We start from the raw sequence: 18,772 nt of genomic DNA on the forward strand, positions 1-18,772 counted from the left end.
TGACACCAGATGAAGAAGTAATAAGAAGTAATTATGTAGGACTAACGGATTAATCCAAAATAACTACCAACTTTCATGTCTGTTACCTAGTTTTCAATTATATGGAGTAAGCGCAACTCAAAATATCCTAAAATTAATACAATTTATACTCTGGGAAATTAGGAAGGCAAATTGAAACCATTATTGCCTTCAGAGATGTCTCCTCTGCTGTGTTTTGCACACGTAGAAATCAGCAGCTTCCCTCAGCTCATCCAAGCTCTGCTCATCAATGCAAGACACTTGTATGCTCTCGCCTGTTTGTCTCAAGGCCACAAGAAACCAAAACCTCGGCATTTGTGACAAACACTATACTGTACCAGCCACAAGCGTTACTTGGGCCAACAGACAGAAACAAAGAGGAAAAGGTCCACCAAGGAAAAGACTTAATGCAAAGAAACATTCCAAGTGGGCGGGAACCAGATGGCAATTGAGCAGACGGCAAATTTTTATTGTAAACGTAGCTACCTAGGTATGACTACATTTCCTCTATATAAAAAACAACCCAAAAGGCAAAACAAGAGAGGCTTTGAGGACAGTTGTGCTCTCGGCATGCAACATCTTCAGAAATTAAAGAACATGCATGACATTTCTCATAGCGATGCTGGTAATTGTAGTAAGAGAACAATGACGACTCTCTCCAAATCAGCAGTCTGATCTTGGAACCACGCAGCAAGCTAACTCCATTTGGATTGAGTACAAGGTTAGTTTAAAAACCCGCTACCATCTGACTGTAAAGCGGTGTAGTGACTGCACTAAAACCAGCAGTTTTAGTCACCTTCGTCCTTCAGACACCCCCACTGCTCTTTCGCCAACGCTGAACTAGCTGCCAACATGTCAACATCACAGTCATTACCAGACTTTAACTGTACCCTTTTTAATTTTTTTGTTAAAAATGTCATAAAGACACCATGAATACAAGTACTGCAGTTACATCAATACAAAAAAAGCAATACAAATTAAGCAGCTGAATACAAAAATACATTGAAATACATGAACACCACAATGTAACTTATAGCACTAATCAGAATTGTGTATGCGTGAAAAAATTAAATAAAAACCCTTTTTTGTATTAGACAACTTAGGTATTCTCCACTTTTAACAGTAACTTTCTTCTAGTTATGTACTTCACAATTTCTTCTATATACAGCATAGAATAAAATACTTTTAAAAGATATGACATTTTTAATCCTCAATATGCGATATAGGTCTCTTTTACACTAAGAATATTGACTGCATGAATAAAAACTGTCAACGTCTTACATCAACTGATCTGAAAAGGAGGATCAACGTTTTCCTTTTAAATCATTTACGTAGGTAAATCAGTTAGTAGGTTTGGCTTGATGCATCAGACAATCCTTGTCAGTGTCTCTCACAGTAATGTACATAATATTGCTTGTATCTATACAATCATACAAATGTGGCAATCATATCTAAATGTTGTTTATGAAAGAGACAGCTCACATATACAGGTCTTCGGACTTTCTTAATGACTTATTTACAATGAAAGTGCTTTTATCAGCTCTAACACGATACATGGGGGTTTTTTCTACATGTCAATTATTAGTCTCCCTGAAATTGGAAAAGTATTATATAGAAAATACCACAGCTTTGCAAACACTATAGCATACTGTATAACTGCATGTGGTTCTGAGATTAGCAGCTGAAAAGTGTTGATAATTATAATTTAAAAATAAATAAAGCAAAGAGGTAAACCAGTTACAAAACAGCAGAAAACTGCAATATTCACAACAGTAAAAAGACTTAAAATCAATTGCTAACAAAACGGTGAAGCAGTTGGATCAAAAGTCTTGAAAACATCTTTTAACGACTTATCATCTGATTCCCCATTCGGATCATTATCCTGTGTTTGAGTTACCTGTCCAGGCTGTCTAACCTGCCTCGGGTCGCTGTACTGCGGTCTGATTAATCCCGATAAAGCTTGGATAGGAAGATTATGGACCGCAGGTGCAGCGCTGGAGTGTTTAGCCTGAGATTTACTGGTGCTATTTGCTTTATCTGAAGTAGCTTCTGCTGATCCTTCCGTATTCTTTTCCACGTTCGAGGCAGCCTTCTGCAGCGATGGATCTTCTGAGAGACCGGGTTCATTTTTACCAGAATTTTTCAAAATACTTTTTTTCTGGTTCTCTCCGTTCTCTCCTGAACTAGCTGGAGCTGTGTCCAATGAGGAGCTGTGATCTCTCGGATCGTACAAACTAATACCGCTCAGTATCGAGCCTGGAGTTCCCAGCCTAACACCGCTTGAGGATAACTTGGGTGCGTATGGAGGCAGAGCATCTGGGTCAGGTTTAGCAGTCGCAGCTTCCGAGGGCTGCGATGAGCCAGCAGCGGATCTGGCGAGGCGGGGGTCAAACTTTTGAGGGTGTGAATCCTTTGCAGCTCCGTGATGCGTATCTGCACTCGACAGTCTGTGGAGTCTGGGATCGACGTTTTTTTGTAAGCGAGGATCTCCTAATTTGCTTGAGCTACTGGCATGCGAATCTGTAGATGGATCCAAATAGCCGCTCCTGCCCGTTAAGTTGTTTTTCGCCTTTGCAGCTAGTCGGGGGTCAGCTGGCATTGCATTTGGATGGGGATCGTTTTTCAAATTCCGCAGTTTATTAAGTCTCTGGTCAGCAATGAGAGGAGGAAGAGGTAAATTGATTGAAGAGACGGGGTCAGGCTTAGGCAAAGGTATTGGGAGCAAGTCCTCAGGCGCCCATACAATATGCTTAGCAAAGTTTGGCTTCATCAGGGTGACATCCATTTTAATGTGGCTGAACTGCCTAAGCTGAGATCGGGGATCCCTCAACGTTACACCAGGCAAAGGTTCCAACGGTATCAGAAAAGCTCGTTCTCTCAGTTCTCTTTCTGAGTCGTCTTCATCATCATCCATCCCTTTTTGCTTGACTTTAACTCCAGCGTGCGCGTGGTGTAAATCTAGCTTTGCTCCCCCAAGGGACGAGCTGGCGTGACCACCCTCACTGACCTTGTGCATCCTGGGATCTCGTACAAGCCGTGGGTCCAAGGATGCGGATTCTGAAGGCTTTCTGGGGTTGGACCTCGGAGAGGCCCGAAGTCTCGGGTCAGCAGCCTGAGGCCCTGCGCCTTTTTCTTTTGCCAGCCTCGGATCAGTGGGAATACCAAGCATGTGGGGGTCTGTGGAATGTTGTTGCCGATTCCTAAAATTTTCGCTTTGTTTCTTTAAGGTTTTTAGTATTGATTTAACACTGCTCCCCTCTTCCTCTTCACTACTGGAATACCAGTTGACATTGTCATCTGAAAAAAAAAAAAAAAATTATTCAAGCAAATGATCACCAGAGAATACAACACATTTACTCATATAAAGGGTAATCAAACTGAGAGGACCTGAGATTAAGTCATCACTCCCTGTATGAAAACAACTACAATCTAAAATGACAAAAATCAGTTTAAATGAAGAACTGACTTAAAAAAAACCCTGTAGCTAGTTGAGATGCAGCAGAGTTTGGGAGTATTCTCTCCACATATCTCTCTGTCGATAATTATCTGGGAAAATAACCTACTTTCAAACAATTATTTCTACCAGTACTTATTAAAGAAAACATTTAAAATCTGAGTCTTGATGAAAACGACCTTCATTGTGGGACAGTTAGAACAAAAAGTAAAATGGCACCTTACAGCAGTCTTAAAAACAGATAAATTACAAAAGTGGAATCTTCTGCTTCATTACAACCCAAATCACAAGGTTTTGGGGAGAGGTTAAGATTCAGAAAGGAAGAAATAAGAATATGTAATTTAAAAGGACAAATCCTCAACTACCTTCTGCAATTTACTGGAAAGCCTTATCAACACAGCTGTGTGCCCAGGTCCACATCCGAAACTTGCCTACTCACGGAAGGAGACCGGTAGTCTATTCTGGCTCAGTAAAACGAGAAATGGAGACGAAGCCCACCATCATCCCCAGTATCTAATGCACAATAACGCGTGTTTCCTCAGTGCTTCTGATACCCCACAAATATTCAACAACAGGGAGTGACATGTTGTGGGAGGCAGCTAAGAGGAACATTTTTCCATTACACTGCTTCCCGATAGCCCTCTAGATGGGAGGACCAGTCACTCTAAAGCACTGGTGAAGCCTTCAGTTCAGAGTAGATTAGTCTAGGTCACTCTGGTTTTGTATGTAGCCTGAAGGGCTGCATCTCCAGAACTCATCGTTTGATCAGAATTTTACTGGCAATGTTCTCAAAAACACTTGATACAGCAACTGCCTTTCGGTCACACAGAAGATGCATTTCTGGTCACATAACCTGGCAGCCTCAGAAAAGGGTGCAGCAGGGAGCAGGCCAAGGGACAAACGTACTCTGTGTGGCTGAATCTGGTCTGCAGGCTTACTGCTCTCCATTGTCCAGGTTACAGAAGAGACACTCAGACTAAACACCGGAAATTTCAGGTATCACAGAGGAAAAAAATACTCCTCTAGAGAAACGGAATATGCAGAAAAGATCAAGAGGCACAACTGAGTAAGCAGCACTTGCTGTACTGGCAGTTAGAAATAGTAACCTTTATGTTTCAGTCAGAGATTTTAAGAAGTAATCGAGTTATCAACGACAGAACCTTTTAAAAGTACAAACTATAGCAAAAAAATTATCCACAGATCTTGCTACTTGGAACCGGAACGCAGCAACTAAGCCTATACTAATATCCTAGAACAAGGTGGGAAGGAAAACAAGTATATTCAGCTGCAAATATGATTTGAGTTGGTGCTTGCACTTTCACAGTGACCGTGAATGGTAACGTGATGAAAATCCGAATCAACCGATTCGTTCCAGGCTAATACATGGTCAATAAGTATGTTTAGAACTCTCAAAATTATCTTTACCTTCATCTTTGCTCATTGCCCTCTGACCCTGGCTGCTGACAGAGTCTCCATCTCTTTGATGCTTTTGACTAAGTCTTACATAAAGGGCTTTCTGCATTGCCGGAAGAAAATCCGGTACATTAATGGCTGGTTTATGGCCCATATGGCTACTCATGCAGTCTGACTCGCTTCCACCTTGATGTGACTCTTGAGCCATGAGATGAGCCTGGTGATCTGTAAATTCTCCATGCCATGTTCCATCTGCAGTACAAAAAAAAAAAAAAAACAGTTAGCAGCTATCTTATACAAGCTTTTACAGCAGAGGAGATAAAACATAATCAAGCAAAACTAATGTGACTTCTATTACACGACTGGAAAGCGTCGGCTGATAAAGCCTATACACTGAAGACATTCCAGAAGGTTTGGCTTTCTAGCCAAAGTTCTTTCAACTGCTCAGCTTTGGAGCCATGGTGTTTTAATACCGCACAACTGCAAAGCGCCTTATCAAGGAAGAGCAACTTTTAAATGTCCTTACCACCAGAATTATTAGCTGGCTGGAAGTTATGTACAGCTTGATGAGAATAGTAATTGTCATAGAAATCAGCTGGGTTCTGAATCGGCTCGTAATTCATATTCGGCTGCCGTTCACCAGGCATCTGCTGGTATTGGGGCCCCGGAGGACAATGATTCTCTCTTGGCATATTCACCATATGTCCTTGAACTCCTGGGGCATTGTAAGATCCACCGAGACCCGGTGGTGTGAGAGGCGGACCACCTTGCTGTCCTTGCATAGGCATACCAGCCTGGTTCTGCGGTCCAAGAAAGCCTGGTGGAACGCCCTGCATAGGAGGACTCTGCGGCATTCCTGGGCCTTGAGGCCCTGTGCACGGATGATGTCCAGGAGAACCTGGGTGCATTGGCGGCCCATTATGTCCTTGTGACATGCCAGGTCCTGGCCCTGGACTTGAACCTGGATTATACATATGCTGAGAATGTGGGTCATTTCCCTGAAAAGGTGGTCTTGGTGGTGATCCGCTGTTATAGAAGGTTGGTGGCCTGTAGGCAAAAGAAAATTAGCGAATCAAACTTTGCACCTACAAAGATTAACAGTCTATCAGCCATCTCCTCCCCCTCCTCACTCTTACAGATGTCTGTTCATAACTATTTGATCTTAAGCTGGACAAAAATCTGAAAGCAGCAAAATAATTTTCAAAGAGAGTAACTATATACATTACACACGACAGAGCTTGTCTGGAAGTAGAACATTTTTTTCAATACTAGCACATGCAGAACCAGACATTTGCTACAACTAAGAGTTTTAAACATTCCGAGGCCAACAGTCTTCATCGGGAGCACCAACTGGCTTCGGTCAAGAAAAAGCTAAGTACAAAGAGTTTAGAAGAGAATGAACTTTGGTCAACCTGCAAATGGAGATAGGCAAGGCAGGTACAGAGCCAAAACAAGAACCAATGAAGCGGCCTTCTGGAAGGTCAAGGCTCAGTAAGATCTCTTCTATGGAAAGCATTAAATAAGTAAACAATTATGATAGCCAGTATTCGACAGATCATTGAATTAGCAACATACTCAGAAGCATATACTCCTGACAGAAACAGAGAGAATTGTTTAAATATTTATGCAGCCATGTTTTAAGGAGAGTTCTACACAAAATTCTAAAACCTACTTTTTTCCAATTTTGTGTGCTAAATCCACAGTAGGCTTCACAACTATTTCAAAGAGAGATGGAATTTTCTTATAATCTCCTGAGGGATCTTGATAATTTTCTATATCAGACTCGGAAAACGCGTATTGCTCTGGCGGGGTTGGCAGAAGTCCAACACCTGGTGGTGGCTTAGGGAGAGGAACTATGCCACGCTTTCTGAGTTCCTCCAGTTCTTTCTCATCTTCATTTTGTGGTTCCTCCTCAGTATTCAAAACCTACAACAGAGAACGTAGCAAACGCTTCATTAATTTTGCAGTATGTGCAATTCAGTTCAGTCTTGCCCTTTCCAGTTAAATATAATTACCTGCTACAATACTACTATATATTGACATCAAACTCAGACGAATTATAAATCTATTATTACTTGTTCCACAGGACACCAATTCACAGCCAGGAAGAAAACTATTTCTGTTGTCAGGAAAGGACAATTTCACACAAGTCCATGTCCTTCAAACAGTAATTTTAAGTTACAGAAATTGAAGGACTTTCTCTAAGATTCATAATGTTTCTAGTGTTAAATTCAGGACACTTTTCTGTTAAGGCCTGTTGCAGAGTAACTGGAGAGAGACACGAATATCCTACTTAACACAAAGGTCAAGATTTCATGAATCATTCAGAGGAGGCACCTCATTTCTTTCCCCACCCCGAGTGCAGAAGTAAGTCAGACGGTATCTAACTTCTAGGCAGCTAAAGGTAGACAATACAAAAGCCACACTTCTTGTTACAGAGTACGTGAAGATTTCCACAGAAAGGGACGCAAAAGAAAGTTCACGGGCAGAAATTTGAGGTGTGAAAATAAACTTGTCTGATACGGCTGAAAAATAACTGAATAACTGATGGCAAGGGGAATTCCTGGTAGGACCACAGACTTACCATGCTGAAGAGCAAAAGGAGAGCTTAACATCACACTCCCTAAGAATCCCACAGAAATTTCTAGCAACCTCCCCCCTATTCTTTCTAGCAACAAACCTCGTGTTTACAGACTATGAATTGCTCACCTTATCCAACAGCTCTTTTGTTTCTGCAGTCAGTGGAGCATGAGAAAATTTGCACTTATCTCCTTGATAGCATTTTGCTCCTGTATGGTAGAACTTGCAAGGGAATTCATGTAAGCAACGTATTAAGGATTCCTAACAAAGGCTGATTTCTAGTTTGCGCTGTTCGGCAAGTTTACAAAATTCAGCTGTCAACTGTCCTTCAATTCTCTGCCAGTATTTAATCTTTCCAAAGCAGTATCTTAAGAATTTTGAAAGCTAATAACCAACTTACCTCCTAGTTCCATTTAACATTCTACTAATAATTACATTACTGTGGCCTTAACATTATTTTTGACTCTATTCTAAAACTGTGATTAAAAACACGAAGGTCTCAATTCCAAAATAAAACACAAGTCTTTTTAAAACAAACAAGAACAGATCAGGGGTTTAAAAGTATGTGGACAAATGCATCTAACTTGAAGTTTAAAACAGTTTAAAATCCTTAAAACTGAAAACAAACCGGTATTTTATACATATTTTCTCCTAACTATTTGAGGGGAAAAACAACTTCTCGGGAGTAAATCTACATAGTCTTTGGCACGGTCTCTTAAAAAAAGAAATAGCTGTCCCCAAAAATCACTTACATCAATTAAGAATAAATACAAATTTTCAGTTTAATTCAAGTTGTTGGTTTGTTGGTTGTATTTTTTTTTTTTTTTTAAGGATATTGTGCAAATAAATGCAGTTCTCTCCTTTGGTGCAGTAACCCTGTATGTAAAACTTGCAGATCTCCTTCTTCTTTTCAATCTCTGCATCATGATCAAATTTACACTGCTCTCCCTATAAATAACAAGAAAAAACATTATCGATCTGAAACGCTGAGTAATTCCATTTCATATGTAAAGAAAAACATCCTCCTTAGCTGAATTTAAACTTTTTATCTTTACTAACACGTAACTGCATTATAAACATGTCCTTAAAAAAAAATGTAAATAGGGGGGGCCTGAACAGAGACACAATTCCTGAATAGGGGATAGAAAGAATATACGCAGCCGTCAGAGAATACAAGCTGGTCTTACAGCACCAGTTCTCTTCTCTGTCTCCAGCTAGCAATTAGCATTAAAAAGTCATTCAAACAAGTACTTTACTGAAATTATTTTCCATATAAACAATTATGCACTTTATCAGAAAACCCAATGCTGCTTTAAGAGTATGTGGGAGAATTTAAAAAAGCCCAACATGTGAAGTGTTATGACTCTTCCACGTACAAAAAATAGAGTCCAAGTAATACCAAGTTTATATCAACCATATCACATTATACATTAAGATTACTTTGCTGAAGAGGTTTTTTTGCATTTTTTTTAATCAATTTTCATGAAAAATACACCAAGTGCTCTTTCAGCCACTTGTTTTAAAACTGAAGGTGGCAGCAAATACTCATCTTAACTGAGCATGACATACTAAAATATATAAAGGCAGTCACAAACGCACTGTTTTCAATTCCCCCCTGGTTTGGAAAAAAACATACTAATTTTCACCTTTACTTTGACCATTTGAAAAAGAAACAGAAAATGTTCTATCTCTAAATACACACAGGAACCAAATACAAATGACGCACTCACTTATTCAAGAAGCATGCGGTTTTTAAGTGTGTTTTATAACTGACTGAACTAGTCTGACATCAGAGGATTCAACTCCACAGCGGCATAAGCTTCAAAATGAAGCAATGGGTTTTTGTTTTTGTTTTTTTATGTAATAAGAGACTGTCTTGCTAGGGCTTTTGCTTGACAGCTGACTGCTCTGAATAGCATTCTCTTCTTTCTGCTGCCTTCCATTTGATGGCTGAAGGAAGATGATTCTTTGGTAGGGAATTCTTCTACGCTATTACTACAACCCCGCTTTTTACTTTAGAGAGAGAAATAATTTAGCATAATTAAGCAATTCCTTCAATGTTTCAAAATCAGCAGTAGCACATAAAAGAGAAATAATCTCATAGATTCTGAAATCATTAGCTAGTTACAGATTCCATACTTGTAAGATTTATATATTTACACGATACATTGTCACCGTAAATTTATGATACTATCACAGATTATTTTACTGTATATATTAATAAGCAAACACAACAATTTTAGTAGAATGTTATAATTAAAAATGTGTAACAGAAGCAGATCTTTTTCCACAAGTACTTCCGTTGGCCTTTTTCTATAAATTCGCAAAACATTAGAAATCAAAACACTGAGTTTCAACATACAAGTTTTCTTGGCATCAGCTGAAGTAAAAAAGCACAGTGCATCTTCTCCCCTTCCTCACAGCAAAGCAGCAGAACAACAGACACAGTGCATAATTACCTTAATACACCTCCCTTCAAGGAAATATTTACAAATTTGTTTGCCTTTGTGTTCCACTGTGTGCTGATTTATGAACTCCTGACTCATATTAACCCATTTCTTCACTGGTTTGCCGTCCTGTAAGAAAAATGAACATCCTACTGGTGTTTACTTACTAAGCGCAGTTACAAAAATATTAGAGCATACTTGGTGCACTAGTTACCCCGAAGTGTGATTAACTACACCATGATTTAAGTTCTTAAAACGATTATGCCCACAGCTCAAAGTAAAGGTAAATACACATACTTTGTTCTTAGCTGCTTTAATACAGAGTCTTTTTTATAAATGCAGCCAAACCAGAAACTTCTTACAATACAACAGACACAAATAACTTCACTGAATGGACAGAGTATCTCACACTTCATTTGACAATGCACCCGCTAAGTCAGCGCCCACCGCCCCCAATTAAGGCCACCTCTGCAGACAGCCAGGAGTTAAGTAATCGCCCAGGCTTCCAGACCCCCACCTTAGCCACAAGGCTGTACTCTGCCATGCTTCCTCTCTACGTGCTTCTCATGCAATTGTTATCTCCAGATTATCGATCTTATTTTTTCTCCCATTAGAAGAAAAATAACCGGTTTGCTTACACCATGAGGCAAAGCAGAGAGGAAGCGCAATTCAATCATGACCTAACACGTAAGAATTATTATGTACCTGGTGAGGCAAATAATTGTTCCCTCTTATGATTTGATTCCCATATGGCACCTGCACTTGAGAAAAACAAAAGAAACTGCAGTAAACTCATCTAACTAGAGAGTCCAGGAGAGGGGCCTAGCAGAGCTAGTGAAGTCATGGAAGTAGGTGACCTTTAATGAACTGCTGTGTGTGACACTGCAACAGAAGGTAGAAACAAAGGTCTTCTTTGCAGTGCTAGGTGGTTGCCTACTGATCTGATCACAGAGGGAAACAGGCTTTTCCGATTTCCCATTTTCACAAAAAAGAGCAGGGATCTGACTGCTGAGTAAGAACTTCTGAAACAGAATGGATGTGGGTCTCCCCAGTCATCACACTGCTCTGTGAGCACACACGAGCATCAGCGCATCAAGTGCCCAGTCTCGTTTTGCTCGGCAGATTAAGCAATGTCACAAAACATTAACGCTGATTAGCGGATTTTGTTGACGTTGAGGAGCAGAAATCTTTGAGCTAGAAACGCCACTCCTGGATCAGTCAAGATCCATTTTCTACTCTCAACACATTAAATCCAGAGAAATCTCAGCTGCTTCAGACAAAGCAGCTTTGAATGTAGTAATTGATCCTTTTCAAGGTTAAAGCAAATACCACATAAACACGATGCTCCAAGTCTCTCTGGAGGCACTGCAAATCGGTGACCATCCCACACCACAGAGCACTTGAAACAATGGCCCAAGGAAGGTTGAAATGCTCCCACCGCGTCCCTGAGAATCCCCGGGATGTCGCCGTACGGCTCGGCAGTCTCAGTGGTTACCCCACCGCACCACACAGCTCAGCATCTGCCTGGCAGAATTCATTATTTCGCTGTAGCCAGAAGCCCAGCTTTTTGTTTTCTGCCTCCCAGCCCTGCTGGGACCTGCCTGCAGCTGCCTCCTCGCCTCCACCCTTCCCCACGGCTTGGGAGACAGCACTGGAGGACAGGGCACGCTCTACAGCAACGGGAGGGAGGAGTGCTATAAACGAGGCATCGTCCTGACAGATCAAACGGCTGCCCTTTTCCCTACCACATGCAGGGCAGGGAAAGGAACATCTGATTATTGGGACCACCCAGGAGCCCTAGAGAGTTAGGCCAGCTGGAGAACACGGGGGAAAATTAACGTGGCTGAATTAGGCACCACCGCGTCAGCGAGAAGCCAGCCGGGTGCACTCTTGAGTGCAGGAGGGAGGAGAACCACAGACATTTTAGTCGCAGGATACAGACCTAAATATGATTTGGTTTCAGTAACGGTTTTTAGCCGTGGATGGATTTGATCCGTTAATCACCAATTTTGTAGTGTTTTTCATTTAAATGAAGATTGGAGTGAGAAATTTACAAATACCGTGGCAATACTGAACGCTATGTTTCCTCTAATTCCTGGGCAAAGAATTACTAAATGAAAACCACGGTAACGTGTATTTCCATTTCCACGGTCACAGCTATGGAAAGAGAAGGAGAATTCTTCAGAATTCAGACAAAAACTGGCAAAAGCTATGGAGGCATCCATTTTTTTAGCTGAAAAATCTGAGGTGAACCAGTAGTAGCAAAATAACTTATTTCAGATAGTTAACACTGAAGTTCAAAACCATTCAAAACCAAAGCTCATAAACCACTTTCTGCTAGTTTTTCATATTTCCAAGAAAAACAAGAAAATTATGTATTACCTTAAGTTATCAATTATACTTTGTACACCAAGTGCTGGAAAAATCTAGTAATTTTCTAGATAAGAGAAAAAAGTTTAAAGATATGTATTTTAAACACTCTGCTGTTAAAGCAAAGCACTCAGTCTTTTGGAACTACTACATTAGGAATTAGGCTTTAATTCCACGTACCTCATGAAAGCCATCAGATCCTTTATTGCCCCCTCTTCCCCTACCACGATCTTTACGCTTCAATTTCTTTTGCATTCCACGCCCTCGACCAACATTGTAATTATTACCTCTTTGAGAGATACCTGAAAAACAGCAACGACCTCGTTAAATGACCTCAGAAAGTAAGAAAAAATATTAGTGACATCGAATACCGACAAATCTAACCAATTAAGTATCTACCTTTTTGCAGTCCGAATTCCTAAATACCATCTTGAAACACGAGTTGGCGAGTACAACTATGCCAGCCAATTGTAATTCTGTGCAACTGCCTGCTCTTCCAAAAGCTCTTCAAATCAATAGTAGACTGACAAACTGAATACAAAATTAATCTTGTTCAAAGCAGCTTCTCACGCTTTGAACTGCAGGCATGTTATTTCTAACCAGCCCAAATACTTGAAATATTTTGTGCCATTTGGCCACTTTCTGAACACAGAGCTAACCAGTACAACTGGCGCCCAGGGGTGTGTGTGCGCGTGTTTCATTGTCACAACACGCAAGAAACCTGAGATCGTAACCTAAGAAATATGACAGAACAGCTTTAATTTAAAAATGTTTAATGGTAACTGTTTGGAAGCCTCAAGACTAATTAGAAGCCAGCAGCATGCTGGGAGTCATGGTCTCAACTAAAACCATTGAGACAGAGTATCTGCTTTCTCATCAATTTAAAACCAAAGAAAACCACTTAAAGTTCTGCAGACATCACACCCGCTTCAGGTGGCAGCTACCCCGTGACAGCGAGGCTGATTCCAGTGAAAATTGACTTGACTTCATCTCAGATGACTTGCAGACAAGAGATTTTGAAGCAGTATTACCAAGCAGCACGTGACAAGCCATTTTTGTCTCAGCTAAAAAGATTCTGCCAACCTTTTGTCAATTTATTTTATTGTGAACCAAGACAGGATACAATAAACCTTCACTGTAGTAAATGAAAGACAGTTCGCTACCTTTGTATAACACACATTGTCTTCCGGAGAACTAGTAAGGTATTCATATTGTCATACAAAACCCTGCTCAATTTTTGCCTGGGAGACAAACTTTTAGCAATGATTAAAGGGAGAAAACTTTGCAAACTGAATCAACAGGTTCTGAAATGAGGACTTGATCTCATAGAAAAAGGGATGAGAACAAGTTAAGCATTTCTAGACGGCAGATCAGCCTGTCTCCGGCAATGGTACGCACCGCCTCCACACCCCACGTCAGCATGCAGGGATACAAGACGACCGGGGAGTCAGAAGTCCCTTCCTAATACAGAGGCCGGAGATGTACGCTGGCCCAATGAGCTGCACTACAATGGTAAGGAAACCATCAGACACCAAGTGAAGGTGCAAATAAGAATGCTTGCATAACTTGGCTTATATAAGGCATGATATAAGGGCGGCAGGACTCTTTCAGGAATACATTGCTTAAGAGGAACACTTTCTCACCAGCATTTATAATCAGCCCAGCTTTGAATGCAAGAGAAGTCGTGAAAAGAAAAATAAAAATAAAAGAATACTAGCATACTTGTGGGGCATACTAATACAAGTATTCAGGCACCTATGAAAATTTCTTGGTACTTAATTTAATTTTTTCGGGGGGGAGGTGCTGAATTAGATTTTGGAATTGACATATTTACATTCCTTCCCCCAAACAAGTCCCATTTCAGACTTTCATAAACTACCACCAGAAAGTCACTTTACAGCCCTATGATTTCTTACTCAAGCAGTTACACAACAAAAATCTTGGGGTTTTAATAGGGTTTTATTTATTTACTACGTACACGTTACCCAACATTTGATCTTTTTCTTCAATATATGCATCAGTGCGACCATACGATATTATTCCTTTACGGTGAAGAGCATTATCACTTACTGATGGGAGATTGCAAACTCATAGGAAAGCCGCCACTGGCAGCTTTCTTCGTTCAGCTCTCAATACAAACATCCTGAAATGATGCACGATACAACTGCTGCCACCATCCATTACTACAGTTAATCACTAAAATCATCTTACCTTTCTGGATGCCTTTCATCCCCTGTTTTTTCACTGGTTCTTTTGGGAATGGAGGTCCTAAATCAGAACTGGAGGTCTCCTTAGCTTGCCTGTATTGTTTAAGCTGATCAGCAAAATCTTCATCCTTTTCTTCCTCATTATAATTACCAAAGTTTTCATCACTGTAATGACTATAGTCGTCATACTCCTTACTTTTTATATTTTTTTTATGCTGCATTTTCTGTGAACTCATGTAATTTCCTGATACGTGTCCATGCTGTATGAAAGGGATTGCATTGTTTAGAAGCAAATCAGTATTTCAAAAAACACCCCTCCATATTCCTCTACAAAACCAATTGTTTTTACGCTGTTTTATTGTCATGCCGTCTACCAGATTTGCACAAACAAGCATCAATAATATACAGTGAAAATCAGTTATTCAGTAAACATTACTACTTTTGATTATGAAGGCATCAAAATTGGAAAAAAGATAAAAAAGTACAGCATCAGCATCTATACACCAGGAAACTTTGCATTGAGGTAGACAAAACATTTTAACATATGCATTTCTAAGTGTTCTAAATGCTACTTAGGGGAACTATGATTAAAATATTTTTTTTCCCCTTCATGATCTCAGATTGTGACGATTTTGGACGCAGATGATGCAATCTGCCCTGCCTCTGTCAGTCAGCATGAAATACTGCTCATGGCCACTCCTAAACGAGCACTGTCCCTTCTCCCATTTCTGCAGACCCCTCCCATTTCTTCAGTTTGTTAATAAATTCGGCTGGCTTAGAAGTTTCTGGAATGGTTTCAGGCTAAAAGGGAAAGTCTCCTCTCCTCTGAAGTACCAGATCAAGCCTATGGCTGCTCTATCGCAGCTTTAGAGAACGCGTTCTATTTCACCCAGTGGACTCAGGAGGGCTGTGGAGCTGTCCTGGCTGAGAAAAGCCAGGACAAACTGAACTATCAGAAAGCAGAATCAACTCTCAGCCATTTATACATCGCTTTCCATGAGCTGCTTCCTCTTGGTACCGTCTAAGTCCAATGCAGGCAATAATAAAGATATCTTAATTGTTGCCTGCTGGAGGAAAAAATAGCACGAGGCTTGTTTACACCACCTACGTTCATGCCACAGATAATGCTTTACATTTGGAAATCTACCCGAGGAGATAAGAACTAGATGAGTTTCCTGAAATCTGTGAGAATAGGCACCGTGATCAACTCAGCCTTCAAAAATGGCATCATTTATGTTTGCATTTTTTAAACACCACCTAAATAAAGACATGAGAAATCAGTTTAAATAAATACTACCTGACTGAATGAAGAATCATAATCTCTGTATGAAGAGCTGCTACTCTTTTTATGTGGTCTCTCTGTACGCTCAATATCAGAATCATGGCTGTAGTCTGAACTGTCATCACTGGAAGGGGAGTTATGCTGAAAAAAAAAGAAGAAAATAGCGCGCTTAGACATTTTTATATAATTCCCTGTATAATGGGTCTGCTATATATATACTTAAAGGAAGCATTAGGCCAATAAATGAAAATATTTTCTTATCTCTCACAAGCCTCTGTTTCTGGGGGAAGCTAAAGAAAGCACGCTCTTTGATGACCCACTCTTTTTAATCAGAGGAAGAGATCTGATCCGATGAGGCTTCACAATGTAAATATTGAGGGCTATGTGGTTTCTCTGGGTTATATCAGCTTCCTATGGGTCTCTCTGAGCCCCTGCTTCTTTGCAACATCGCAGGGACGCTGCTGGAAGGCTAACAAATCTGGGAGATGGCTAGAAACTTGCATATGACCACAGAAATCATTAGCATCCTGTCATTTTCTGCTTAGAGAAAACTCAGCATTACTGCATTACAAGTGTTTTATATGTTGTTTCGCAGAAAATTTAGAGGGGAAACCATACGAGAATACTGCATTTCTGTGATTCTTGGAGAATTACCATCAGGTTTAATTTTCCAGGCTAAAATTTTGTGCATCTCTTTCATTTATTGAAGTTGATTAAAATATATATTAGAAACATCTTAATTAACTTTACTAAAGAATTCACTAAACTAGCCTGAAATCTTTTCTTTCCGTAACTATGATAATTAGCACAAAAAGCAATATTGTAAATTTACATTTTGCTTCTTATCCTAAAAAAGTCTCACTCTCTATGGTCCGGCTCTCATTACCATTGTCAGTGGCCAGTGCTTAACTTAAATGGCCACTTAAGATTTAAAGAGTTTAAGAAGTGGTTTAAGGCTTCGGCTTTTCATGTCAGAACTACCACAACCATTGACAACAGCAAAGAGTAACATGCTCATAAATGTCAATATTTTGTAAACTGCTATTAAATGAAATATTGAAATAAATACACATCCAATTGTGATACTTGTATCACAAGTAACACAGTTATACCCACAGTCTGATTTTGTATTTCTTTTAAATATAAACAGAAGAAAACCAAGTTTATGAAAATGCATTTAGGCAAAGCTAACAAGTTTCCAAAGTACCATTTGAAATGTGCTATGGCTGGATCACTTAATGATTTATTGTCTCTTATCCCACATAAACTGTCACTGAAATGCGTGAATATGCACTTCCATGTGTCAAAAGTCTATTTAGACAAATTCCTTAATATTGAAATGCATTGGTAAGACAGGAGTCTCAAAAAAATCCGCTCCAAAGACTGCCTAAATAGCAATAAAATAATTTTAGATTTCTTCTCCAATTCCCTGGATCCTCGGCTAAACCTGGAAACCTAGAATTAAAATAAGCACCTCCAATATTTTGGTTTGTATTTCCTAACCTTATGCTTATCCCGTCTTCTCCTTTTTGATTTTTTCTTTTCTTTTTCTTTTTTGCGTTTCTTCCGTGATTTTCTATGTCCTTTTTCATTTTTCTGTTTATCATCACCTTTTGAACCATGTTCTTTCACATCTTCATACGCTGCATCATCTATTTCACCATCTTCTAGCTCTCCATCTTCTCTGTAGGAGGAAAACAATCAGTACAATAAAATTACATGTTATTATCCATTTCACCTGTCCAACAGTACAATAAAAAAACAACACACCCAGCATTTCTTTCCACCAGTTATATTTTTATACGCGTGCATACATTTTTTAAATACATGTAACACCCCAAGAACTAACAGGATTTCAGAATTTTCTTTAAAGCTAAACAAAAATGGAATGCGAGCCATTAAATGTCCTTGAATTGTACTGCAAAATTTACAAAAGTTTTAAAACTATGTATTTTTTTTAGTTCTCAGAACAAAGATCTTCTCTTCTTACATAGTTTTCTCCAACCTAGACAAAAAAACCCCAACTGCTTCAGTATACAGCGCTCTGTTGCCCTTAGACACATTTCAAACTGAAGAGATAGTTTAATCATTTCTAGTAATAAAGTACTTCTACTACAATGCTATTACATGCCTTTATGTTGCCGTGTTTGCAGAACTGATGTGGTCAAAATTAGAGACAATTAAAGGTCCCTGAAAACCATACAGTTAAAGAGTAGCAATAACGAAAACAAGCAGTTGGGCACTGCAGGAAAAACAATGCATAGTAAACCAAACATGTTTCCTTCAACACACCAGCTCCTGGAACTAAAGACGGGTGTGTAGTATCTAGGGTGTAATGGCCAAAGTCATGAGCAATTTGAAAAAGGAGAATTAATTTAGTGCTTAAGTGGATCCTGCAAAAGAAATTAGTAGTAGTTGACAACAAAGGTGTAGTTAACGTGTGAATTTCATTTGCTAGAACCTAAAAACAGACAGAAATCAAACATCTGATGATGTAATTTTTCTAAGCTACCCAGGATATTTTTTTTTCTTTTTAAAATTTGTAACATTGACATTTGTAGAGCGTTGTTTCATACATCAATAAATACTGTAAATGGAACAATATGCATGCGAATGTAACTTCTGCATACGAACGCGACTCTCGGAAGTCTTCAAATTGGAATAACACCAAAAGATGATTAAAAAAAAAAAAAAACCTAACACAAAATGTAACATTTTAAGTGCTTGTACACTAAGTAACAGAAAGGCTTCCTGCTTATCTTCATCAGTAGTGGCAAACAAGTGGCTATGATTACGTAAGACTTTACATAAAGTTTTATCTCCTGACCCAAACAACAACCACCCTGAAAATATTTTGCCATGAAACATTTCAACAAAACACCAGCTAACCTATTTCTCATCCCTATTTCAGGCATACTGCTGAAGCAATCTCAACTCCCCTTCTACTATCTGGTATCTGCCAGGGTTTGCGGAAGAATTTACTGCTTTTAAACATTTCTAA

The 18,772-nt window shown here is 39.5% G+C and overlaps 1 protein-coding gene across 1 annotated transcript in view; it reads right to left on the bottom strand.

Moving 5' to 3' along the window:
- Positions 1-460: 460 nt before the first annotated feature.
- Positions 461-18,772, bottom strand: part of ZC3H6 (zinc finger CCCH-type containing 6) — a 28,900-nt gene continuing 10,588 nt past the window's right edge. Inside the window, exons 2-12 of the mRNA XM_082481083.1 lie at positions 17,275-17,455; positions 15,787-15,912; positions 14,494-14,749; positions 12,463-12,584; positions 9,925-10,041; positions 8,300-8,413; positions 7,595-7,702; positions 6,558-6,811; positions 5,412-5,932; positions 4,898-5,137; positions 461-3,315 (exon numbers count right to left, since the gene is read on the bottom strand). Coding sequence (XP_082337209.1) covers positions 1,814-3,315; positions 4,898-5,137; positions 5,412-5,932; positions 6,558-6,811; positions 7,595-7,702; positions 8,300-8,413; positions 9,925-10,041; positions 12,463-12,584; positions 14,494-14,749; positions 15,787-15,912; positions 17,275-17,455 — 3,541 coding nt within the window. The 3' untranslated portion in view covers positions 461-1,813. The remainder of the gene's footprint in view (positions 3,316-4,897; positions 5,138-5,411; positions 5,933-6,557; positions 6,812-7,594; positions 7,703-8,299; positions 8,414-9,924; positions 10,042-12,462; positions 12,585-14,493; positions 14,750-15,786; positions 15,913-17,274; positions 17,456-18,772) is intronic.

The sequence above is a fragment of the Vanellus vanellus genome, assembly GCF_965231255.1.
Source record: "Vanellus vanellus genome assembly, chromosome: 3".
Lineage (NCBI taxonomy): Eukaryota > Metazoa > Chordata > Aves > Charadriiformes > Charadriidae > Vanellus > Vanellus vanellus.